At 41.1% G+C, this 26,935-nt stretch overlaps 1 protein-coding gene across 1 annotated transcript; it reads right to left on the bottom strand.

Moving 5' to 3' along the window:
• Positions 1–9,484: 9,484 nt before the first annotated feature.
• Positions 9,485–26,735, bottom strand: LOC110502351. Its single transcript, XM_021580306.2, has 5 exons — positions 26,329–26,735; positions 13,211–13,352; positions 11,079–11,482; positions 10,737–10,965; positions 9,485–10,504 (listed from the first exon to the last, which is right to left on the bottom strand). Exons 1-5 carry the CDS (start codon positions 26,434–26,436, stop codon positions 10,383–10,385), a joined length of 1,005 nt encoding a protein of 334 aa, XP_021435981.1. The 5' UTR covers positions 26,437–26,735; the 3' UTR covers positions 9,485–10,382.
• Between the last annotated feature and the right edge of the window lie 200 nt (positions 26,736–26,935).

The raw sequence follows: 26,935 nt of genomic DNA, 5'->3' as shown, positions 1-26,935 counted from the left end.
TGTCCACAGAAGATACTGCCACCTTATAGTATTGTGACATCTCTTATGGAATGTCGCTCCATTTGGTTGTGCCACAACTGCCCGGAGTCGATGACGTAGGTCTTCATAATCATCATCGTCGTTCCTATCAGTGTAGCGTCATCCACCTAGGATGGTCCGGCTGATCTAGGATCAGATCCTAACCATCTCTCTGGACCAAACACAAAGGTTACGGATCAAACATGACCCGTGTTGATTGGGGAATGTGTGATCACTTGTGCAAACAAGGGAGAGAGCAGTTTTACTCTGCAGCCTTCACAATATCTCACCATATCTTATCTACATGGCGCTGAGACTACGTACTGAGGAATAATGTGACGCGAGCGCCTTTTTAACCAATCTAAGTCCAGGTATGTTGTAGAGACGAGTGAGAGATCTCCTGTTAGGACAATAGCCTACTGTGACTACTGGCAGCCATTCACAGCATCTCCCCACCACCTTCACCAAAACCATCTCTGGATCTGTGGCTGTGAGTCTTCTTTGGGACAAACGAAGTCCATCAACTGGAGGAAGCAGCTTGCGCATCACAAAAACAACTTCATTAAAAATAGAGTTTCCTTTCTCTTCTTGTGCTGGACCTTTTCAAAGAGGAGCCCACCGAGGAGCCAGCGGCTGATGGACACTGACCCTAAGTAAGCACAAAGCCTGTGAGAGCAAGGGGGTTCCGGGGGGGGGTCACAGCTTCCATTATTGTCCCTTGTATAGCTATTGACAGTTGTATTACTGAAACACACACACACACACACACACACACACACACACACACACACACACACACACACACACACACACACACACACACACACACACACACACACACACACACACACGCACCTCTACGTTTGATGGGAACCCTAAGGAATGCCAAGCTTAAAGCACATCCCTTGTTTATAAAGGGCTGCCGCTATTCCTTTTCCAGCACTATGACTACAGCCATCCCTGTAACTATTACTGTTAATACTAGCTATGAGTACTATTTTCAGCTGCCGATAGTGTTTTGTTTTTCCAGCTTCAAGTAGACACTATTTGCCTATTATCTTGTGGGGGGGGGGGGGGGGGGATTGTAGTGTCATCATCATCAGAGTAAAGTGTTTCTGATGTGTTGTGTGTGGGTTGATGTGAGTGTACCAACACTGGATCAATGTTTTCTCTGAAGCGTTTGCTTTTGTCTTCACTTATCGTTATTTTGGAGGGGGCTTAGTGTTGCTCACTCAAGCTGCTGCTTAAAATGTTCATCCTATTGGTATCTGAAATGAGAGTCGCAAGGAGAAAAGAAACCAAGAGGCAGACAGCTCATCTCATTGGTCCCTTCCAACGTGTTCCACCGTCACACAGTAGCCCACCACAACCCACACAATAAAAAAACGAAAAAGGAAGACTTCGAGAAAATGTTACACGCTGCCTTGTTTTCTCAGATTTGGAAGCAGGGTGTTATGGATATTTCTCAGTGGACTGGCATGATTTGTAACTGCGGACAGATTTGACCCTCCAGACCACTTTCTAAGAATGAACATGTGGATTTGCACGGTAGCTGCCTCCAGCCTCCTGCCTAGTGCTCTCATGTTCTCCCGAGGAAATGACTGTGGCTTGTATTGACTCTCTGTCAGAGGAAGCAGGGTGATTTGGACTTCTGAAGGATACGAGGTAACCTGACCCCTTGTCAGAAGCAGGCATTACACAGGAGAGCGGTCACAAGGGCGAAAGAAATCGCATGACTTCAAGGTGCTGCACACCACACACACACACACACTGACAGAACAGGTTGTGTGCTTCGGTGTCATGATCTGCTTCTCATATATCTGTGACACACTGTTGAGATAATCTATGGACATTCCTTCAATGTCACCGCTATACCCTTGCCTCATTAATGCTGGGGAGGGATTTAATGGGTATTGTGCTACATAAAACCAACATGAATCAGTGTCTGTCACTTCTCCAGGCTCCTGAGGTTGGTCTGGATCCAATAAAGCTGTCATGGTTATCGGCAAAGCACTGACTGGACTTGCACTACCGGTGAACCAGCCATCTCTAGTCAATAATTCTAGCTTTTTTTTGGCAAGTGCCAAAGCCTACCAGCTCTCTCCTCAAGACAAGGGTGCCCCTCACTACCTACACCCTCACGAAAGCTTTGCACTGCAGCTAGCCAAAATGCTGCAAAGGGGTTTCACTCCTGAGCACCGATTTGATTGAGTCTACTTTCTCTTTAGCCCCGGTTCATTTGAATATGAATCTCCACGGTAACCAACAGTAAAACAGAGGGAGACCCATCAACCACGCCCCTCTCGTCCCAGCATCTCTGCCCCATGCTCAAGGCCCGGCTTCCTAAAACAAGGCCTGCTTAATAAAGGCAATATCTTATTCTTTCCCCCTTGAATGACACAGAGAGGACTGGGGCCATTTGCAGGGCTGCCAAGGACAGTGGACAAAGACCTGAAGCACGGAGAGGGAGAGCACAGCCCCCCACTCCACTTCACAGTGCACACGGGCCTGGGACTGAGGACACATCCAGGGGCCAGGGACAAAGCTTTCCTCATTTCTCAGATCATCACTCTATCACTTGCTCGGGGTCCTCAGGAATTACTTCTTTTCAGCAATGACTCCATTTCGGATTCATCTGGAACCTACTGCTCATAGAGTCAAAACAAATCTTATATGGATTAAATTGCCCCTTCCCTCTTCAACCTCCATAACAATATTGTAGAAGCCCCTAGGGCAGTAAATTGATCCAGCATGGTGAAGTTGGAGTGCTTCAACCACAGGCATCCCACTCATTAATAATTATGTGCAGAAATGATTAGGATGTCTTGACAAACATTAATGAAGAACCCCGGGACTCCTTATTTCAATAATTAATAGCATAAAGCAATGATTGCTGTGAATACCTTAATGCTATTACACTTGCAAATGAGATTTTCTTGCATTGAATGGGAAGGAGAAGAACAACTTTGGCAAAATGTATTTTGAAAGTAAATTATGGTGGATTGTCTTAAATGGTTATTGCATAATTCATAAAATTATGAAAGGGCCCACTGGGAAAACAAAGATTACGTACGCGAGAGAGGGGATCTGATGTTGTGCATACTAAACTGAACTATGCTTATGAAACTAGATCACACCATTGTTATACCATTAAACACCACCAATATATAGTATAATGCTCTGTGGATTTATCATACAACTTCAGCAATATAATCAACGAAACATCACTCTGGGCACAGAGTGGTTGAATCAACCAGTCTTTTCAACGTTTCTGTGCTCAGTGGGATTCTACAAATGTATAATTCTTTCAGGCCAAAACTTACCCATAAACAAAGCCTTTTCCATGTCTTCATCCAAGATATCTGCAGGAGAAAATAGAAATAGCCATTAATTACAGTATTATGATTTCCCCCACATTCTTCTCTCCCTTCATCTGCCTCTCTACCTCTCTCTGTGCCCTCTCACCTACCCTTTCTCCATCCGTGTACTCTCCCTGACCCCTGAAGCACCATACTTAGTCCGCCACCTGCTGGTGACAGGGTTTCTGACCCCACATTTTGGTAGGGCAGTGGGATTGAGGGTGCTGAAGAGCACTATACTAAAAGTAAGAAATGTGAAAGCTACAATATTGAGTGTTATTGTACATTGCTGAATGAGAGGGAGAAACTAGTGTTATTGTTATGAAACTATGGGTAAAAGGTCCACAGCGCACTTGTTAGAGCTATTTTCTATATGAAAAGAAAATGTGTTAAAGTTATTTCTGTTGATTTATTATTGCTAGAGAAATGTATTTAAACTGTTTATATGTATGGAAATCTGTATTATTGTTGCTATTATAAACTGGCATTTAATGGGTTAATTTGAGATTGCACCTCAGTTGAACTGGGCGACAGGTAGCCTGGTGGTTAGACTGTTGGGCCAGTAACCAAAGGTTTGCTGGATTGAATCCCTGAGGTGACAAGATAAAGATCTGTCATTCTGCCCATGAACAAGGCAGTTAACCCACTGTTCCCAGGTAGGTCGTCATTGTAAATAAGAATTTGACTTGCCTAGTTAAATAAAAGTTGTTTGCAGTAACTTCTTTGTTATTGTAATATCCAGTGGCGTCATGCACCCCGAAAATCTGAGGGGGCACAGAGTGCCCAATGGGAAGAAGCCATTTCAGGCTATCAATCAAGCTATAGTAGCTAGCTTGTCAATTTTACAGTAGCTGGCATGCCTTATTGCCTGAAGTTGGTAGACTTTAGAAAAGCAAGCAATAACTAAATGTACTATATAAGACTCACATTCCTTTCAATCTTTTACCCAGATTTTAGCAGAGAAGCATATTTAGTTTACATAGAATTAAGCATAATGATTATGGCTCTAGATAGCAGGAAAAAGCTGTTTCAGGTTTTTGAAAAATTCAAAATGATCCAACTAGAAGTCCAACTAGAAATGAGAAACTAGAAGTTGGAGAATCTAACATTTTTCAAACTAACTAACGTGAACTCAACATGAAATCAACAAACAATTTCAGCTTTTAATTGGATTTAGGTTAAGAGTTTGTTGGAAAAAAAGACATCCCTTATGTTGATTACTTTTTCCAATCCAGTTAGTTTTCCACATCATCACATATAATTTTTTGTTGTTGAAATAATGTGGAAACAATGTTGATTCAACCAGTTTTTCCCAGTAAGTTGGTAGCTAGTTATGAGGTTGGAAGATTGGGAACCTATCTGGGCTATTTAAAGCCAGCTTCATCAAAGGGCTAGGTGGCTAGTAGTATTTAAAAAAATGTATATATATATAATATATAATAACCTATATATATAATATATATATATATATATATATATATATATATATATATATATATATATATATATATATATATATATATATATATATATATATATTATTTTAAACAACAAACCTGAGGTGGCACGTGCCCCTGTGCCCCCTACGGACATAGAACGCCTCTAGTAATATCCCAAACGGATAGTAGCAGTTTCCACATTAAGGATTCCAGCTTTAAGATACAGTTTTCACTATTTCATTGGTGGATTTATCACTTAATTTCACCCTTTATCATTCAACATCAAATGAACTGTGTGACATACCTGGACTTTATGTGAAAATAAAATGAATGTTTTTTTGTTTAAATCAAGAAATTATATCTCAAGCCTTTTCTCGGAAACATTGGAATCACATAGAAACCCTTTCTTTATGGTGTAAGGAATTGGCCTATATCAGAATGCTGGGAAATTGTTGGAAGCCACTGCAGGATTTTCCAAGAACACGTCACAATGAGTAAGCAGCAGCGAAAATATGGCTGGTGGTCACACCAATTCAGTGGCCTTGTGGTTAAAGTGACTAACCTGAGACTGAAAAGTTGGGAGTTTGAACCTTGACTGAATCTTACCAAAGACTATTAAAATGTGTCTCTGCTTGGCACTCAAATTGGGGGTAAGGCCCTGTGATAGACTAGTGCCTCATGCTACAGGAGATAGGCTGCTGTTATGGGTTGTGCACGGCTACTTACTTCCCCGTCACACATTTCATGAGTTATTACATTTAATTGTTCCTTACCTGCTGAAAAAAAACAGCATTGACCAGCCTAAATTTCAAGCTGGTGCTGGTGACCTGCTGGTGCAGCATGTTCTTGCTCAGGGGTATTCAACTCTTACGCTGTGAGGTCTAGAACTTCCTGGTTTTCTATTTTACTTGATAATGAAAAGCAGCCACCTGGTGTGCCAGGTCTAAGGAGTAATTTGGTTAGAGGGGAACAATGAAAACAAGCAGTGGAACTTGCTTCAAGGTCCACAGTTGAGTTTGAGGGGTCTAGCTAGCAAAACCTCAGCCATCATTATCATATTTCCCAGCATGCTCTATTGCAGTTCGATTTGTTAGTTTTTGTTTTTGTTTCAATATCTGTGTTTTTGAATGTACACTGATAGATTATGTAATCTTATGCCACACAAAGATAAATAACAAACATTTTTCTTAACTAATCCAATCTGTTACTTGGACTCACATGATTGTTTCAGTTAAGATGGTTTAGGTAGTCTTATTTATTTATTTGTCTAACAGGCAGTTATTCTGAATGCAGATTGTGTGTGAATAAAAATTCAAAGGGTTGGGTATTCCCACTGGCTGGATTCCAATAGGAATTAAACATCCCTTTGCAGCAAGGATTCCAATAGGAATTAAACATCCCTTTGCAGCAAGGATTCCAATAGGAATTAAACATCCCTTTGCAGCAAGGATTCCAATAGGAATTAAACATCCCTTTGCAGCAAGGATTCCAATAGGAATTAAACATCCCTTTGCAGCAAGGATTCCAATAGGAATTAAACATCCCTTTGCAGCAAGTATTCTGTGACTTGCATACCTGATGTGGCTACTTTATTCATAAAAAAAAAATAATAATAATAAAAATAAAAAATTAGTCTCTCAAAGTGAGGCCTTGTGATAAATGTAATGTATTATCTTAAATAATTAAAAAGCACTTTGGTGCTGGTTTTTCATTTGAGCAGCATAATGTTGGTACGCTGGTGACCTGGAGGTTTGAGTGACGTGTGATATTATGCGTCTTTCTCAGAGACCTGGTTGCTTGTTGCGTCACAACAACCAAGGAGAATTAAGGGGAGAATTCACGTGGTGGTTAGGAGAACTAACGTCAAAGGTTAGGATGATGTACGTCAAAGGTTAGGAGAACTAAAAAGACAAAGGTTAGGAGAATTCTCGTAAAAGGTTAGATGAATTAGGTTAACGTTATAATAAATGTTCGGGGAAGGGTTAGCGAAAATGCTCCAGTTGTCCCCGATGCGCATCAAACATGCAACCTTTGGACTGCAAGACGGTCACGATATCCGCTCGCCCATCCTCCCCGACCAGCCTCCCTCCCATCGTTTCTGTCTTAAGGAACCTTCTGTCGTTAGTAACCATACCAAATGTAACATATCATACTTATTGGAGGTGCAACGATTCACATAAAGTTCAAAATGTCTGTCCAGTGAGTCCATTCAAGGGATCAGCGTGGTGGATTTGTTGAAAATATGCCATAGTCTGCTGTAAAACTTTGCAAGACCCTCAAGAAACCCTCAAGAGAGACCTTTTTGCTATGCCAAGTAGACAATCATATTCAATCAATCGTATGCATTTATAAAGCCCCTTTGAAACAGAGCGGCTCTCCAGTTGGGCTGACACCTTTCCTGGTCGGAGGAATAAGGCAACCTCATAGAGAGTCAGACATAAGATGGAACTTTATTTCCAGAGGACATAATGAGATGGATGTGGTTCTGTACAAAGAGAGATGAGTGAATATACTGTACATAATAAACTTAGCATGACAATGAATGGGTCATCAGATAGAATAGCACAAGAGCAGTAATAATATGGTCTGTATAAATTCATATATCAGTGGCATAAGCAAAGGACTGTATAGCACATAGCACAGCTACTATGAACAACTAACAATAGACAGATTGTAACTGTAAACAGTAAACACACAAGTTACAATAGTAACATCAACTCACTTCTGTCCACGCACTAAATCAGACATGTCCACTTGGAGTGGGGTGGCTGTGACCTGAGCAGGCAAGAGGACTGTCAGGTGTCCGCCCGCTAGCAACCACCTGACCCTAGCAACCTATCAGTGGCCTGGTCACAGAGGTTGCTTGGAATTTGGGGACCCAGTTTGGGGAAACCCCTAGTTTCTCTGGCACCGTCGGGGGATGGAAGTGACGAGACTCACAGGCAGGGGAATCGGTAACACCTTTACATCAGCAGTTGTCACAAAGTGCTTTTAAAGTAAACCCATGTAATATCATATTGAACATCAAATTATAGGATCTCTATTAAGTTAAGAGATCCTAAAATTCGATGTTCAATATGTTATTCTATGGGTGTACTTTAATAGTATTAACGCTGCCTTCCTTAACCCGAAAGAGCAAGCAAAAGCGAACCAGAGGCACATTGGCTATCACAAATCCCTAGAAGGAAGAGACCTAGAGAGGAACTCGGCTCTCTTCTGGCTGTACCTGCTGCATAGCCTATTCAGTGCTAGCGAATTTCATATTGTGTATCTTCCTGTCTCTATCTGATACAGTGCTGTCTCCTTCTCAGAACCTAGCCAGTAAACATCTCACTGTAAGGGGTAGGTCTGTTCCCTATATCTTTCACAGGAGGGGCTGCATTATTTCCTCTCCTTCTTATTATTTCACCTTTCCTTGACATTCAGGGATTATTGATGATGTCTCCTGTCTCGCTGTGCGGCCGCCCTTTGACCGGTGGACACGTCTTGTTTCTCGGCAGATAAATGAAAACATCAGAAACCCATATTGATTTCATAGCCAGGGACCAAGACTAGACACGCTGTCAGGGGCATTTTGATTGTTTTCTCTCTTTTTTGAAACCACCTACTCTCCTCGACTGGCGAGAGTACTGGCTGCTGCACAGAGAGAGAAAGAAAAACAAAATAAGTCATTCAATGATTAATTGGGCCAAGGAGGAGGGGTCAAATGAGCCGATGCCTGGTTTAATAGCACTCTGTGGCATTTTAGAAGCAAGGATGAATTTTGGAGACAGCTCAGGTTATCTTTTCTATCAGAAGTTCACATCACATCCTGGAGCTGAATGGAATGCAGCTTTATTGAATTTGTATCGAGACAGAATAAAAAGGCCACAATAAACAGGATAGGGGTTATCATGCTGTCAGGGGGTGGAATGGGGTTCAGGACAAATGCCCACGAGGGGCTAAGTCCCCACCCAGTGTTGTTGTCTCAATAAAGACGTGAGATGCTTTACAGGTAATCTCGGATGAAGGAATGGTTAGGAACATGGCTAGGGAGAGGGACTGCAGTACTGGATTAGGGTTAGGGATTTAGGATGGAGATATTCAATTAATGCATTGAAAAGTTCTCATGAAAAGTATAAATTGGCTATTTTCAATTAATGGACACAATTTTAACTTGAATTGAGCTCAGGGGCTCCTGAGGATCAAAAGCTGTGTTCACACAGCAGATTTGATTGGTCAAAATACCAATTAGTGAAAAAAAGATCAGAATTGGGCTGTTTGTACATTGGTCTGTTTATTCACAGCGAAAGAGCCTAAGAGTAATGCATCTAAAAATGGTCATATGGCTACTTCAGTGGATATTTCAATTCATCAATGGCAAGTGGCTAATTGTAATTACTGCCTATGATCCTCTTTTTGTGTCATTTTATTTCAGGAGTAATGTCCTATTTGATGTGCCCAAAACTAAGGCTGCGTTTAGACAGGCAGCCCAATTATAATTATTTAACTAATTAAGTCTTTTGACCAATCAGATGAGCTCTGAAAAATATCTGATGTGATTGGTAAAAATGAATGGGAAAAAATCAGAATTGGACTGCCTGTGTGAACGCGGCCTAAGTAGCTTTTAAGCAAGTGGTTAATGCATAATTACCTAACCTTTCCACAGATGACTAGAGAGACAACATATGAAGGACAATGACAAACTGCAGTCTTTTAATGCACCATATTCAATGGTCAGACATGACCGGATATACAATAACAAACTTGACCGTTCCTCATTACCAACGGTTACATCTTCTCCAATATGTAATATCTGCATCAAGCCACATCTCCAGTCCTAGTCTCTTCATGTGGGCCCTGTGGACATAGTGGACTTGGGGAGAGTCACACACTGTTTAAGTCCGTTAAGATGAATTCATTCATGCCGTCATCCTCCCGGAGGCTCAGAGTACCTGGGGTCCATTAGGCATGATGCTTATCTCAGGGGGAAGAAGAGGGATGGAGGAAGAGGTTAAGGAGGGGACCACGGGGTGGTAATGGAGCTTTTGGAGTTAGCTTAATGCCTAGGATCAGAGAAATCAATGGAGAAATATCATTTGGACCCCCCCCCCCCCTCCTCGGTCTAAGTGGGTAGAGGTCAACGACAGTGAGGCGTCTGTCTGGTGAGACATGACTGAAGCTTCCGTTCCTCCACTGGTTGATCACACATGGGTCAGCAGTCCTGGATCTATGCATCTCTATCAGTCAGAGAGAATACCCCGGGGGCTGTTCCCGTGTGGTTTGCTAATGGTTGGCTGGTGACAGAGGGTGGATATAACCATCAATGCCAGTTCTTTTGTACCTTTTTCCACTGGTCTTGAATCCTTCCTCTATCATTAGGCTGTCTTTTGAGTAATTTTGCCATTCTCTTCCACAGTATCTCTAGCTGAAGACAATGTTAAAGCCAATGTGAAAAAATTCATAGGCAAGACATTTGGCAGGCACATGCACTGATACACTGACATAGTTAATGTGATAAATAAAATAAAAAACTAGAACAAAAATGTTGATTGAATAAACTTGGCGTTTGGGCAGGAACAGTCCTTCATAGATAACTGGGGTCCCGGTTGGCTCTCCTGGATCGGAACCGGATCTCAGACAGCTTGGAGTTGATGCCGGTGCCAATTTGCCCCTTCCTGGCCAATGGGAAGCGGGCCAGCGTGGCATCTGCGGAGGGAGAGAGTGACAGCACAACAACAATTGGAGGAGGGAGGACAACGCAGGAGTGAGGAACAGCCATGTTTTACTTTAACTGTACCAGTTATGTATCTTTCTAATGATCGAGAAAGTGAGTGTGTTGTTTTCACTTCAATGAATGATCAAGTGCACTTGGGAGAAAAATACAATGACGTGGTGGTTGAAGGTTGTTGGTCAGAGAATGTGTCAATAATACACGTACTATAGATGGCGTTGAGCTTGTGTGGGTCCAGGGCGGTGCGGTGGTTGGGGAACGTTGGTCTGCGGCTCCTCCCCCCTCGCAGGTTGCTGTTAAGCAGGGTGTCCATGTCGAACACGCCCAGCAACAGGGTGCGCGCCATCGCCGTGGGAGACTGCGTCTGATTGGCTGCATGCCAGGACCGCATTTCACAGAAGACACCGGAACCCGGGTATACCTCCACCTGATTAACCTGCACAACCAATAGGGAGAGAGAGCAAATGTGGTCAGAATTAAAAACATATTTAGAACTTCATAACCTTTGGAGGAAGGTCTTTATCTGGAATGAACAGCATTTTTCCTTACATGGCCAGTCCCATTAACACAGTGTGTCTCTGAGCATGTCCTCATCACAGGTAGGTTGGATGCTGAGCCACACAGAGAGCTGTGGAGGTCGTCGTTCTCTGTGATGTCACTCAGCTCCAAGTCTCCGTCCACACTGTGCTCACTGATGGCCATCTCGGGTCCAAAGTTGGACATGCTTTCATTCATGTCCTGAGTCATAGCTGAGCGGTTGGACATGGGCTGATGATGGAGTGGAGAACTGAACCCTTGGCCAAAGTGTCCTGACACGGAGTGGTGGTGTGTGTACGTGTAGCTCTCGCCCCTCCCTGTTGCCGTAGAGACTGCCTGTGGGGACACTGCAGGGTGGGGGGGCTGGTTGGCTTGGCCCAAGGTCTGCCACATGGTGGACAGCAGGCCAGGGATCTCTGGGGGATGACACCACAAAGAAAGAAGAAACATGCATGAGGGAATGTGATCAGTCCCGAGCAGTTGAATTATACAATTACAGATGAAGTCGGAAGATTACATACACCTTAGCCAAATACATTTCAACTTAGTTTTTCACAATTCCTAACAATTAATCCGAATAAAAATTCACTGTCTTAGGTCAGTCAGGATCACCACTTTATTTTAAGAATGTGAAATGTCAGAATAATAGTAGAGAGAATGATTTATTTCAGCTTTTATTTCTTTCATCATATTCCCAGTGGGTCAGAAGTTTACATATACTCAATTAGTATTTGGTAGCATTGCCTTTAAATTGTTTAACTTGGGTCAAACATTTCGGGTAGCCTTCCACAAGCTTCCCACAATAAGTTGGGTGAATTTTGGCCCATTCCTCCTGACAGAGCTGGTGTAACTGAGTCAGGTTTGTAGGCCTCCTTGCTCACACATGCTTTTTCAGTTCTGCCCACTTATTTTCTATATGATTGAGGTCAGGGCTTTGATGGCCACTCCAATTCATTGACTTTGTTGTCCTTAAGCCATTTTGCCACAACTTTGGAAGTATGCTTGGGGTCATTGTCCATTTGGAAGACGCATTTGCGACCAAGCTTTAACTGATGTCTTGAGATGTTGCTTCAATATATCCACATAATTTTCCGACCTCATGATGCCATCTATTTTGTGAAGTGCACCAGTCCCTCCTGTAGCAAAGCACCTACACAACAAGATGCTGCCACCGTGCTACACGGTTGGGATGCTGTTCTTCGGCTTGCAAGCCTCCCCCTTTTCCTCCAAACATAACGACGGTCATTATGGCCAAACAGTTATATATATTTGTTTCATCAGACCAGAGGACATTTCTCCAAAAAGTACGATCTTTGTCCCCATGTGCAGTTGCAAACTGTAGTCTGGCTGTTTTTATGGCGGTTTTGGAGCAGTGGCTTCTTCCTTGCTGAGCGGCCTTTCAGGTTATGTCGATATAGGACACATTTTACTGTGGATATAGATACTTTTGTACCTGTTTCCTCAAGCATCTTCACAAGGTCCTTTGCTGTTGTTCTGGGATTGATTTGCACTTTTCGCACCAAAGTACGTTAATCTCTAGGAAACAGAACGCGTCTCCTTCCTGAGCGGTATGACGGTTGATTGGTCCCATGGTGTTTATACTTGCGTACTATTGTTTGTACAGATGAATGTGGTACCGTCAGGCGATTGGAAATTGCTCCCAAGGATGAACCAGACGTAGAGGTCTACAATTTTTTTTCTGAGGTCTTGGCTGATTTCTTTTTATTTTCCCATGATGTCAAGCAGAGGCACTGAGTTTGAAGGAAGGCCTTGAAATACATCCGCAGATACACCTCCAATTGACTCAAATGATGTCAATTAGCCTATCAGAAGCTTCTAAAGCCATGACATAATTTTCTTGAATTTTCCAAGCTGTTTAAAGGCACAGTCAACTTAGTGTTTGTAAACTTCTGAGCCACTGGAATTGTGATACAGTGAATTATAAGTGAAATAATCTGTCTGTAAACAATTGTTGGAAAAATGACTTGTGTCATGCACAAAGTAGATGTCCTAACTGACTTGCCAAAACTATAGTTTGTTAACAAGAAATGTGTGGAGTGGTTGAAAAACAAGTTTTAATGACTTCAACCTAAGTGTATGTTAACTTCTGACTTCAACTGTATATTGATTTTACTCATCCTCACCCTTCACTAGCATGTTATGTAGCCGTTGGTTTTCAGCTGCCATTTCGACCTTCTCTTTCTCCAGTTCCCGAACACGCGACCTGAGAAACTGGAGCTCTGTAGTGTGGGAAGGGTTAAATACATCCATCTCCATCTTCATTGTCTGTGAAGGAAAGAGAAATGCAGATGGCTGATGAGTGAATGGGTTTTGAGAGACACTTTCCATCTACTGTATTGTGTTGCCAAGATCTCTTATTTTTAAGTGATCTAGGTTGTGGTGTCAAACAGTCTTTAAATGGCTACAACAGAACAAAGAGGTTTCTGTACTCAGTGCAACAAACACTTATAACACCTCCCATCTATGGCTCTGTCACCTTCTTTTGTGACCACACAAATCTAGGGCTGTGAAGGTAATGGAATTTTGGATGACGGTTAATATGATCACATCACCCTCCCTGCAGTGCTGTATAATAAATTGCACACCTTCCGACCCTCATTGAATTAATTCATGATTATGACCACAAATAATAACTGTAGGGACCCTGTGTTTATAAACGTGGATATCGACTTTGTCACTTCAGTATGCTTTTGTGGCACAGTGATGCCACGCAGGGTTACGGGCCAGAAGGTTGAGGATTCACCGACCACCACAGAGGAGCTAACTCTCCCTGCCTGTTTCATTACACTACGATCAGAGCCGGCTGCAGACAATGATCAGCTAGGGGGAAATCAGGTGTTCAATATGTTGATGCTATATTTATCAAATATATGTAACACATTTTCCACCAACAGGTTTCTGTGCCAATGCACCATACAACCAATAAGCAAAACATAACTGCATACCGATTACTAACTTTGGGCTCTTCAACATCATGGTTTGCGTTTTCAACTAGACTAAGCCTATGTCAATCTCGACAAACAGAAAATACATCCCTCCCTACATGGTACCCAGTACCGAAGGCTTGGCTTGACAATCTTTAAATGTCATTAAACTTTTAGTGATTTGTAACAGATGTCTCTTTCCATTCATTGAATGGCCTGTGCACAGTTTGGATGCTGGAATGATATTGGACTGGACGAATGTGCGCAGGTAGCCTACAGAAGACTTTTGAAGAACCAAAATCCGATTAAAACATTGTGAGTGATTGTGTTTATGCCACACATAAAAAGGATAATACATTTTAAAAGTTAAATTACAAATATTTAGTCTATAATGAAGCGTTCGGTTCTATGTGCGTGAGGAATAGGCACTCGGATTGGAGAGGAGGCAGAGCGTGCCTTAAGCTTTCCTGAATAACTGGGCCTGGAACATATGTGGCCACATTATTAAAGAAAGACTTGAGAATGATAATCCGCAAGAGTCAGCGCATTTTAGTATCAGAAGTATGAATACAGCCAGACTGGCCTGCTACCGTGCCTTTCTAGACATTATAAACTGTCGAGAGTAGCCCCACAACTGATCCAAATGGAATGAAACATTCAAATCACAGTGCTTTCGCGCTGTTAATCAAATGACACGTTCACTGCAGTTTAAGGCCTGGAGTACAATTTTATGCTCACTTGAAAACAATAATGCGATTTTTCATTGCATTGTGGTGTTGTAGGCTAGTCTAGGTAGGATAATTGTATTGTCCCTAAACAAGATCAATAGGGGAGCATTTTGAGCTGTGTGTCTCATGTCTTCACTGTCCTTTCATGCGCAATGATGCACCTTCCTCTCCACTACCCTGAGCTACTCCCCTTGTTCTTGTGGATTTATATAGAGCATTGGTGAAGCTTCAATGATTTTATGTGCGCTAGTCTGACATTTAAAAAAGCAATAATTTCCTTAAAGGTTCTGTGTATCATAAAGCTACCACTACGTTTAAATGTGTCACCTTCGACAGACAATGGTGACAGACATTCACAGAAAGCTATGACAAACACGTATGAGGCAAGGACTATAAATAACAGCATTTCAAAAACGCTGACATTAACAATGTTCCAAAAAAAGCTAGGCAAAACAAATCATTTTATATAATTAATTATATAGAAAAACTTAGAATTCCCCTCACACAGAAACTAAAAAGTCACTACAAGGCTTTTATGAACATTTGATTAAAATGAAGTTTCATTGTTCTTAAAGTTATCTATTTTTTTTTAATTCACTATTTCAGGAAAATAAAATGCTGGAGATTATAGACGTTCCCCGAAGGAAAAAAAACCCCCAAATATTATAATCTGTCATCGCACTCATTAATATGCAAATTGAATCTTGTTTAGTCAATCATTTTACCGTGCAAGTTGGGTTGTTATATGCCACATCATATTTGAAGAGATGCAGAAAACATTACGTTGATGCTTTTTCAATTTGAATATTAATGAAGTTTACATAATTTACCGGTTCCTGGGATTTAACAGGTCCTTGCATTTATTAGTGTACACAACAAACATTTCTACAATGCACTGCTTCAAAAAAGGCAATCCTTTTTTTTCCCAATCTTACATTTTTGATACATTTTCTATAGGTGGAGAATACAGAATAAAGCTGACACTACAATCATTTGTGGTGACTTTCATTGGATCAAGCCCGTTTCAAGCACTTCCTACCTGGATGAACAAAAATAGGCATATGGCTTGCAGTTAGCCTACATGGACTAATATGGGAATGAGTGAGCAGCCTTCCACAAAAGGACATCTATTTAATTCATTATGAATCTATTAAATTATTTTCTAACATAACTTGATGTATACACATATGTAAATATATTAGTTGATATCACCAGTCTGATTATCAGCAGATATCTCTAAAAGAGTGTCAAACCTGGGCCGCGTTCAGCAGGACACAATGGTTGGTGTGAAACATTTGATTCAACAGAAACGGTGCTGTTCTGAACAACCAATTGAAGAACGCTGCGATTATGGCCACCCAAAGGTGATTGTGTTATGAGTATGATTCATAGCTATTAAATACCTTGCCCAAACAGTTGTCCCGTATAGGGAGATGGCTTTGTGAATAAGAGGCTTCTTCACCTGAGATTGGACTCTAAAGATGTTTGTAGATGTTTTTAAAGATGTTTGTAGTGTAACAGAGGTAAGAAAGTGCCATAAGCTCACTCCACTTGAAATATCTCCAATGTTGCTTTTGAATAGCTTAACTGGTTCGTATATTGTCAGATGGGCGGTCACGTGTGCTGGCTAGGCAGAGGGCCCCAGGTCCAAGACGTGGTACAGACAGTTTACCCTGAGTTGTACTCAGAGAGGGAGGAAGCTAATACTGCTAAGTTAGATCACTGCTGCAGTGACACGGATCCGCAGTTGGGCACATCTCAACGGCTGGGGTTGCTATGGAGCGAGTTTAGAGGGGGTGAGTGTAACCGAGGTACAGTAAGAATGTACCGTAAGCTAACTCTACAGCTTCACTACATAGGCTAGTTTCACAACATTCAACCCCCCTTTGACTTATTCCCCCACGAGAGACCACCCCATGTTGGGCGCCATTGTCACATGCAATGTAACATCCATTACGTTTGTTTTTTTCGAAAAAGATTTTTGTAAAACATGCATCTTACATCAGATCATCTTGACACTTTCTCTGTCAAGCTAACTTTCATCACGGTCTATAAATCGGTTGCTCTCTTTTCATTGTCAGTATATCCTTTATCTTTATGATGGATAATCAATTTATTATACGTTATATATATATAACATCTTCACATTTCCTGAAAAATGTAACGACAAGACACAAATTACAAACATTTTCACCAATGTGGGCAATAACGCCATCCCACAAAATACACAACATGCGCAGCAGCAGAATAGCATAAAACAAAATGGAGCATTATCCAAGCAGGTTGCAGGCCGCATGGAAGCCTTTAGCATAGCGTATTTACTTCACACAAAATCGCCAAAAAATTCAAAGCACGGGCATAATTGTCACTGCCGGATTGAACATGGTCCCTGAACGCAGTTTATTAACCTAACAGGAAACCCCTACAGTAAAGTCTATAAAAGAACATGTGACTATTTGAGATGTCATTGTGACTCTTCAGACAGTCACAAATTTGATAGCCAACTGACATTTACTCCTGAGGTGCTGACCTTTTGCACCCTCGACAACCACTGTGATTATTATTACTTGACCCTGCTGGTCATCTATGAACGTTTTAACATCTTGGCCATGTTCTGTTATAATCTCCACCCAGCACAGCCAGAATAGGACTGGCCACGCCTCAGAGCCTGGTTCCTCTCTAGGTTTCTTCCTAGGTTCCTGCCTTTATAGGGAGTATTTCCTAGCCACCATGTTTCTAAATCTGCATTGCTTGCAGTTTGGGATTTTAGGCTGGGTTTCTGTATAGCACTTTGTGACATCGGCTGATGAAAATGGGCTTTATAAATACATTTGATTGATGGGCCTATGCACAATCCACTACATAGACAACTCTGTCACAGATATAGTCTGTTAACAAATCAGAAGCATTAGGGGAAATTATATATTCTCCTATCCCAAAGCCTAGGCTATTTTCCTATCCATTCCCAATCAGACTGAAAGCCAAAATCCTTACTCCTGTCTGGCCTCAGGGCCTGGACAGCTTGCTATCATCGACGGAAAAATTAATTCCCAAGTTTATCAAGACATTTTGCAGGAGAATGTTAGGCTATCTTTCTGCCAATTGAAGCTCAACAGAAGATGGGTGATGCATCAGCACAATGACCCAAAACGCAGAAGTAAATCAACAACAGAATGGCTTCAACAGAAAAAAATACACCTTCTGGAGTGGACCAGTCAGAGTCCTGACCTCAACCTGATTGAGATGCTGAGGCATGACCTCAAGAGAGCAGTTCACACCAGACATCCCAATAATATTGCTGAACTGAAACAGTATTGTAAAGAAGAATGGTCCAAAATTCCTCCTGACCGTTGTGCAGGTCTGATCCACAACTACAGAAAATGTTCGGTTGAGGTTAATGTTGCCAGAGGGTCAACCAGTTATTAAATCCAAGGGTTCACATACCTTTCCCACCCTGCACTGTGGTTGTTTACATGGTGTGTTCAATAAAGATGAAAACGTATAATTATTTGTGTGTTATTAGTTTAAGCAGACTGAGTTTGTCTATTGTTGTGACCTAGATGAAGATAAGATCACATTTTAGGACCAATTTATGCAGAAATCCAGGTATTTCCAAAGGGTTCACATACTTTTTCTTGCCACTGTATATAGTACCAGTCAAAAGTTTGGACACGCCTACTAATTTCAGGGTTGTTCTTTATTTTGACTATATTCTACATTGTAGAATAATTGTGAAGACATCAAAACGATGAGAACACATATGGAATCATGTAGTAACCCAAAAATTGTTAAACAAAGCTAAATATATGTTATATTTGAGATTCTTCAAAGTAGCCACCCTTTGCCTTGATGATAGCTTCACACACTCTTGGCATTCTCTCAACCAGTTTCATGAGGTAATCACCTGGATTGAATTTCAATTAACAGGTGTGCCTTGTTAAAAGTTCATTTGTGGAATGTCTTTCCTTCTTAATGAGTTTGAGCCAATCAGTTGTGTTGTGACAAAGTAGGGGTAGTATACAGAAGATAGCCCTATTTGGAAAAATACCAAGTCCCTATTATGGCAAGACAGGTTCAAATAAGCAATGAGGAGTGACAGTCCATCATTACTTTAAGACATGAAAGTAAGTCAATCCAGAACATTTCAAGAACTTTTGAAAGTTTCTTCAAGTGCAGTCGCAAATACTATGAAGCGCTATGATGAAACTGGTTCTTATGAGGACCACCACAGGAAAGGAAGACCCAGCGTTACCTCTGCTGCAGAGGATAAGATCATTAGAGTTAACTGTACCTCAGAAATTGCAACCAAAATAAATGGTTCACAGAGTTCAAGTAACAGACGCATCTCAACATCAACTGTTCAGAGGAGACTGTGTGAATCAGGCCTCGAATTGCTGCAAAGAAACCACTACTAAAGGACATCAATAAGATGAAGAGACTTGCTTGGCCCAAGAAACACGAGCAATGGACATTAGACTGGTGGAAATCTGTCCTTTGGTCTGATGAGTCCAAATGTGAGATTTTTGATTATAACCGCCGTGTCTTTGTGAGACGCAGCGTAGGTGAACGGATGATTTCCGCATGTGTGGTTCCCACCGTGAAGCATGGAGGAGGAGGTGTGATTGTGCCTTGCTGGTGACACTGATTTATTTAGAATTTAAGGCACACTTAACCAGCATGGCTACCACAGCATTCTGCAGCGATACACCATCCCATCTGGTTTGCACTTAGTGGGACTTTCATTTGTTTTTCAACAGGGCAATGACCCAAAACTCCTTCAGGCTGTGTAAGGGCTATTTGACCAAGAAGGAGAGTGATGGAGTGCTGCATCAGATGACCTGGCCTCGACAATCACCCAAACTCAAACCAATTCAGATGGTTTGGGATGAGTTGGACTGCAGAGTGAAGGAAAAGCAGCCAACAAGTGCTCAACATATGTGGGAACTCCTTCAAGACTGTTGGAAAAGCATTCCAGGCAAAACTGGTTGAGAGATTGCCAAGAGTGTGCAAAGCTGTCATCAAGGCAAAGGGTGGCTATTTGAAGAATATCAAATATAAAATAGATTTTGGTTTGGTCAACACTTTTTTGGTTACTACATGATTCCATATGTGTTATTTCATAGCTTTTAAGTATTCACTATTATTCTACAATGTAGAAAGTAGAAAGTAGTAAAATAAAGAAAAACAATTGAATGAGTAGGTGTTCTAAAACTTTTGACCGGTAGTGAATGTAAATGTGATATTTCAGCTTTTGTAGTTTTATTTTCGCAAAATATATTAAAAATCTGTTTTTGCTTGGTCATTCTGGGGAATTGTATGTAGATTATTGAGGAAATAAAACCATTTATTACGTTTTTAGAATAAGGCTGTAACGTCACAAAATGTGGAAAGAGTCAAGGGGCCTGCACACTCCGAATGCACTGTATACACTTCATGGCCAAAAGTATGTGGCACCTGCTTGTCGAACACATCACTCTAAAATCATGGGCATTAATATGGACTTGGTTCCCCCCTTTGCTGTGACACCAGCCTCCACTCTTCTGGGAAGGCTTTCCACTCGATGTTGGAACATTGCTGCGGGGAGTTGCTTCCAATCAGAAAGAAGAGCATTAGTGAGGTCATGCACTGATGTAGGGCGATTAGGCCTGGCTCTCAGACGGCGTTCCAATTCATCCCAAAGGTGTTCAATGGGGTTGAGGTCAGGGCTCTGTGCAGGCCAGTCAAATTCTTCCACAGCAATCTCGACAAACCATTTCTTTATGGACCTCGCCTTGTGCACGGGGGCATTGTCATGCTGAAACAGGAAAGGGCCTTCCCCAAACTGTTGCCACAAAGTTAGAAGCACAGAATCGTTTACAATGTCATTGTACAGTATGCTGTAGTGTTAAGAGTTTCCTTCACTGGAACTAAGGGGCCTAGCCCGAACCATGAAAAACAGCCCCAGAACATTATTCCACCTGCACTAAACATTACAGTTGGCACCATACATTGGGGCAGGTAGCGTTCTCCTGGCATCCGCCAAATCCAGATTTGTCCGTCGGACTGCCAGATGGTGAAGCATGATTCATCACACCAGAGAACGTGTTTCCAATGCTCCAGAGTCCAAAGACGGTGAGCTTTACACCGCTCCAGCCAACGCTGGGCATTGCACATGGTGATTTTAGGCATTTGCACTGCCATGGAAACCCATTTCATGTAGCTCCCAAAGAAGCAGTTATTGTGCTGACGTTGCTTCCAGAGGCAGTTTGGTAGTGAGTGTTGCAACAGAGGACAGACAATTTGTACGCGCTGTGTGCTTCAGCACTTGGCGGTCCCGTTCTGTGAGCTTGTGTGGCCTACCACTTTGCGGCTGAGTCATTGTTGCTCCTAGACGTTTCCACTTCACAATAACAGCACTTACAGTTGTCCGGGGTAGCTCTAGCAGGGCAGACATTTGATGAACTGACTTGTTAGAAAGGTGGCTTCCTATGATGGTGACACTTTTAAAGTCACTGAGCTCTTCAGTATGGTCATTCTACTCCCGCTGTTTGTCTATGGAGATTGCATGGCTGTGTGCTCGATTGTATACACCTGTCACCAATGGGTGTGGCTGAAATAGCTGAATACACTAATATGAAGGGGTGTCCACATACTTTTCTATATAAAGTGTATACATATACAGTGCATTCAGAAAGTATTCAGACCCCTTGACTTTTTCAACATTTTGTTACATTACAGCCTTATTCTAAAATGGATGATATTGTTTTTTCCCCTCCTCAATCTACACACAATACTCCATAATGACAAAGCAAAAAAAGTATATTTTTTAACATTTTTGCAAATTTATTAAAAACAAAAAACAGAAATATCACATTTACATAAGAACAAATGGAAATTACAATATTTTCTAAATTATTGTTTTTGTGCTCAGCCAGGCCTTTCCTTCGAAATGGCTATCCGTGTTTTGACCTAAGGGACTTATTGAAATTTACAGAATGGTTACCTGGAGGAAAAGGGCAAAGGGTCATGCTTTTTCAATTTCAGTCAAGGGGAGGGTTTAATATTTTTTAAATCTAGTCCAGGGGAGGGTTATGTAATTTGTAATTGATTAAATGTTTTAGAATTAGTTGCTTATTAGGCTATAGGCCCAATGCCGCCCCTCATCTCTGATTCTCCATAGGCTATCTAGTGTGGTCTCAAATCAAATGATCCATAGCCTATAGGCTACGAAGTGCATGCTCAGAGAAGCACAGGCAAAGTTATATTTCTATGATTGGTGCTGGGATGGTTTAAATTAAACTAGGCTGCATTACACACTGCAATGGATATTCCAACCCTGAGCCCCAGCCTGCTCTGCTTTGTGTGAGCTGCTTAACCAATGGCTGTACTGTGTAGGGCTACGATGGCATTTCAGGAGAAGAGTGAAAGGTTTCTTCCAAAAGTATATTTGATTAGGTTCTGTTCAGTTTGAGAAAGAGAGCACGAAGATGAAAAGGAGGACCAGAGGTCAACTTTGATAGCTTGCTGCTACTATATTTGAATTTATTAAAAACAATATATGTTTCTTTCCCATGATGTATTTTTCAGAGTTATTGACCTCACAATAAGCCAGACTCGAGTAACTTACATTGTGGTGCTGAAACTTGAAGCAGCAGCCCTGGCACAATCAATTGGAAATGGACAGCTCATGGTGCTGAAATTAGGCAAATTCGAGTAGGCATAATTCATTTAAACTGTCTAACAACAAGAGGGCTTTGTGTTGGAGCCTATTTCTTCCCATTTAGGAAATAAGAGGTACACCTACCTGTTTGACAGACGAAATTAGGCTATAGGCTGCTATAGCCATAGATTTGTCGGTCAATTCCACCACCCACCATGCACTCTTTAAATAGTCCTTCACTGACACAAACGTAGGCTGTTAAGTTAAAACCAATACTCAAATTGAGGGGGTATGAGAGGGTATGCCATAGGCCTAATTTTTATTGAAGAAAATGGCCCAAAAAAACATGTTAGCTTAAGATTTTGAAGAAAATAAAAACGGATACAATTATATAAAAGTGATCTATAACGGTGCTTTGGTCCGCAATGCTTTATGCTCGAAACAAGCTTTAAAATACCTGGGAAAGACGTCACTCCGATGCATATGAGGATATCATTGTTTAGTTTCTTTGACCTTCAGAGGCCGACTTTGCTTGTGAAGTAATCTAATTCTGTCACTATCAATTTATTACGCTATTCACTTTCTGTACAATAGAAGATGTTTTAAACCCAGACAGCTTTTAGGGAAACACGTGTGACCTGCTGTTGTTGGGATAAGACTAGGTTAAGAGTAGAGTAGCCAGCAGTTAAAACTAAAACATTTCTAAGTAGTTATGTCTGGGGTGGAAAGGTAGGCCTAACTTCTGAAAGTACAGTAGTACCATGCTCAGATTCCTAATGACGTCTCAGATTTAATTATTTGCAAACAGGGACAGTTTCATTGCAAACAAGATACACACATTTGGCATTGGAGAAATATGATAAGATGAACTCTCTGTCCATTCTTAGCCTGTAATTCCGGTAATTAGTGTTGTGTTAAAAAGAGATCCAGCTAATATGTACAATTATGAGAATTGCATATAATCTATTTAAAAGGAATTTTTTTCTGGGACCTGCAAATACGACGATAGATTCATGCAAAGCTTTTACTATAAAGGAGATCTTTCCAACCCTACTCCTATCCACGGTTGTTTACGAACCCACAACCTTCTAGCCCGCAGCCCTGTGAGCTATCAAAATTCCCACGTTACCATTTAATGCTTACAGGATGAAGAACAGCTCAAACTGAATATCTAAGGCTCTGTTCTGTCCAATAAGTGAAAGTAAACGGTAGACATGCTATCTGCTATCCACTTTGCTTTAATTATTATTTTGGGTATAGGGGAGGGTCCTTTTTTATGTTTTCAAGCTTGTCCATTTGATCTAAAAATCCATAGTGCTTCTTATTTTCTTTATATCTCCAACATGACAATATTTATAAGTCCTATCTTTGGGGTATACACTCCCCCCAAGGGGTTCTATCGGCACAAGCATTTTTTTGGAACGATGTTGATTTTCAAAACAGAGACAGCAAGACACAGATCTGTGTGGCCTTTTGCAAGACAGTAAATGCATTTTAAAAATGTAGATTAGTTGCCTTCTCAAAACATAAATACAATAATCAAAAGAACCTGACAGCAAAAAGATGAACGCAACCTTGAGTCCAAGCAGACAAAACAGAAAGTGAGTCTGTATTTTAAAAACCCCAGTAGATCAATTCATTTTCTTTGCAGTCACTAAAATGCGATGATCAAAATTGGAAATACAAGTATCCAAAGATGCAGAATTATGGGCAATTACTATCATTTGAACTATATTCCACTAAACACTGTTATACACATCAAATGTTATTCCTGGAAAAAAAATATTTTTTTAAAGCATATTGTGTGCAGGATCCATTACATGTAATCTGTATCATCACCATACAATTCCATGTATTTAATACACACGCTGGTTTGCTCATAGTTGTGTACACTTTCCATTGGCACAAAGAAACCCAATCCACAACAGAAATAAGACCAGAGTGGAAGAGGCCACGTTAAGCACATCATTAATTATTAAACCCTTACACTCGTGGAAATTGGCCTAAAAGGTTAGGGCTAAATTGAAATGCTTCTTACAGAAGAAATATAGAAAGCGTATGCATAACCATAGTAGCAATTAAAAGGGAAAATGATTAGACTAAAGGTGATGACAGAACAGTTCACCTGACAAGACTGAATCCAAACAGTACACTATTGACTTTATGTGCATTTTACATTTTACTGTACGCCGCATTTGTTAATAACAAAATACTCTGGAAACATTCAGTAACATGATAAGAATATTCTCTGAAAATTTGGCGTAGGTGCAACATAAGACCATAAAATGACAAGGGTTTGAGTGAGAGGTCTAACTGGTGTTTCAAAATGGCCACACACCTCTCCAAAGTGTGCACAGTTCCTAAGTACGTTTTTGTTGTTGTTGCTTTCCTAGCTGTGCCATTGAGGAACTAGAGCAAGCACACTTGTAGTTGTTTTGAACACAGACCTGCATCCCGCCTTTACACAATTACTGTTGTTTACAAATCACAAAACAGTCCATTATAAATCGCAATCTGGGTTAGGTGGGCATCATTTGAAAGCTTGTTCAATTGCCAACATGACTAGCTAAATTATACAATTATAAAAAAACAATTCATATCGGAGTTGTCCCTGTTGAAATTCGAGACGTCTATGCATATTCATGAGGCTAGCATAGCATCTCATTCTCCATTGAAAACAAGTGGTTGAAGTCAACACCCTCATCGAATATTCCAAAAAGTATCCAAATAACAAGATGCATCCACCACTCCAAAAAGAGGAATAGGCGGGAGCTTGAGAGCCTGTCATTTCGCTAAGTGGACTACAAATCCCATTGTTAGGGCGGAGATATAGGCATCTCGTCATTATATCCAGTATCTCTGGGATTGTTTGTCATTGCAGCCGACAGTGCAGGCGACTACCGACTGACTGATCTACAAATCACCTTACACTATAAATAACTACTCATTATTATTTGTAGATCAGTCAGTCAGAATTGACCAATGATACATAACGGTTTGATCCTCTCGAACATAACCACTGACACAACTGATATGAATTCAAACTTGAGTTGTGTGGTTTGATGAATTATATTCATTTTGCCATTGGGCAGAGCGAGAGAATGACTAACAAAATCAATGAGGGCCTCCTTGAGGTCAAATCAAATCCATTTGTATTTGTCACATGCACCGAATACAACCGGTGTAGACATTACAGTGAAATGCGTACTTACAAGCCCTTAACCAACAATGCAGTTTTAAGAAAATACCCCCCCCCCCCCCCCCAACCCCCCACAAAAAAAAGTAAGAGAGAAGAATAACAAATTATTAAAGAGCAGCAGTAAATAACAATAGCGAGGCTACATACAGGGGGTGCCGGGAAAGAGTCTATGTACGGGGGCACCGGCATCGAGATAATATGTTGATGTAGGTAGAGTTATTAAAGTGACAGGGCCCCTAGGCAAGTGTCCTGCGCGCTCGCTCCGCTCGGTATTCGGCCATGATTACTACACATTTAGATAGCTGGTTAGATTCATTTACCAACCTAAAAATTGTTCGCTGACATGACTAATCGAATTCCTAAAAAATGTGTTTTTGTTGTTTTATTGTCAGCGGCCCACTAGAGGCTGCGGGCGTAAGCGACGTTGGCTAGCCGAATAGAATAGATTACATTGAAGACAGCATCACTAGGCATCCCATTTAGTATTACTCTTTGTACAGTACCTAGACAGCTGACCGCTAGTGTGTGAATGGTCCATCATAACAAAAGCGAGGTGGTGGATTAACAAATATGAAGCTGGTCACCTGCAGTAGACACTGAATGAACACTATTAGCATAGGAATTATAATAATTTAGGATCTCTATGATGAACACGTCATATGTAGTAAACTGTTTTCAAATGTGACCAAACACACTAACGTGCAAGCTAGATTGTGAAATTACTTGAAGTACTGAGGGAAAACAGTCTTACTCTAGTATTGCCAATGCTAGCCGTCTCTATTCTTTGTTGTAGGATCATGCATTCGTGATTCCGCTCCACCTCACATTTAGACGGCTGTGATTCCGGCATTTCTTGCATATTATCACGCGAATATCTAATGTGACTTGAAGTTATATTCCTTAAATGGTAATGTATCCGTTTCCAAATGCAATAGTCGCGTATTTGCTGTCAACAACGGACGTTATCAAAACATTGAAAGTGAAAGCAAGCACGCTGTAAAAAAATAAATATGTCCGGTGTTTAAAGCGATAGTTTCCGGTATGACGTCACGTGCAATACTATATCAAAGCGTTTCTCAAATGTACTGTCTTTGACTGTATTCCTTTTCCCGCTCCAAAGGTGCTGTTTGTAGTATACATTCGTAGTATGATTATGTCTGGTACAATGTATGTATATATTTTGAAATATGAAACTGCTCAATGGCTATTTTGGACACTGCCAGGTACTAATTGATAACAATAATATGGAAACAAGTAGGACTCCATTCCTCAGTCCTCGAGATTTTCCAAATGTAAATAATGGAGATCCCCAGCAGTTGTATGCCATGAAATTCTTCCCCTTAAAACCAGAAGACATA

This window comes from Oncorhynchus mykiss, chromosome 23 (assembly GCF_013265735.2).
Source record: "Oncorhynchus mykiss isolate Arlee chromosome 23, USDA_OmykA_1.1, whole genome shotgun sequence".
Taxonomy (NCBI): domain Eukaryota; kingdom Metazoa; phylum Chordata; class Actinopteri; order Salmoniformes; family Salmonidae; genus Oncorhynchus; species Oncorhynchus mykiss.
The sequence above is the reverse complement of the archived record's forward strand: the minus strand, read 5'-3'. Positions and strand labels throughout refer to the sequence as shown.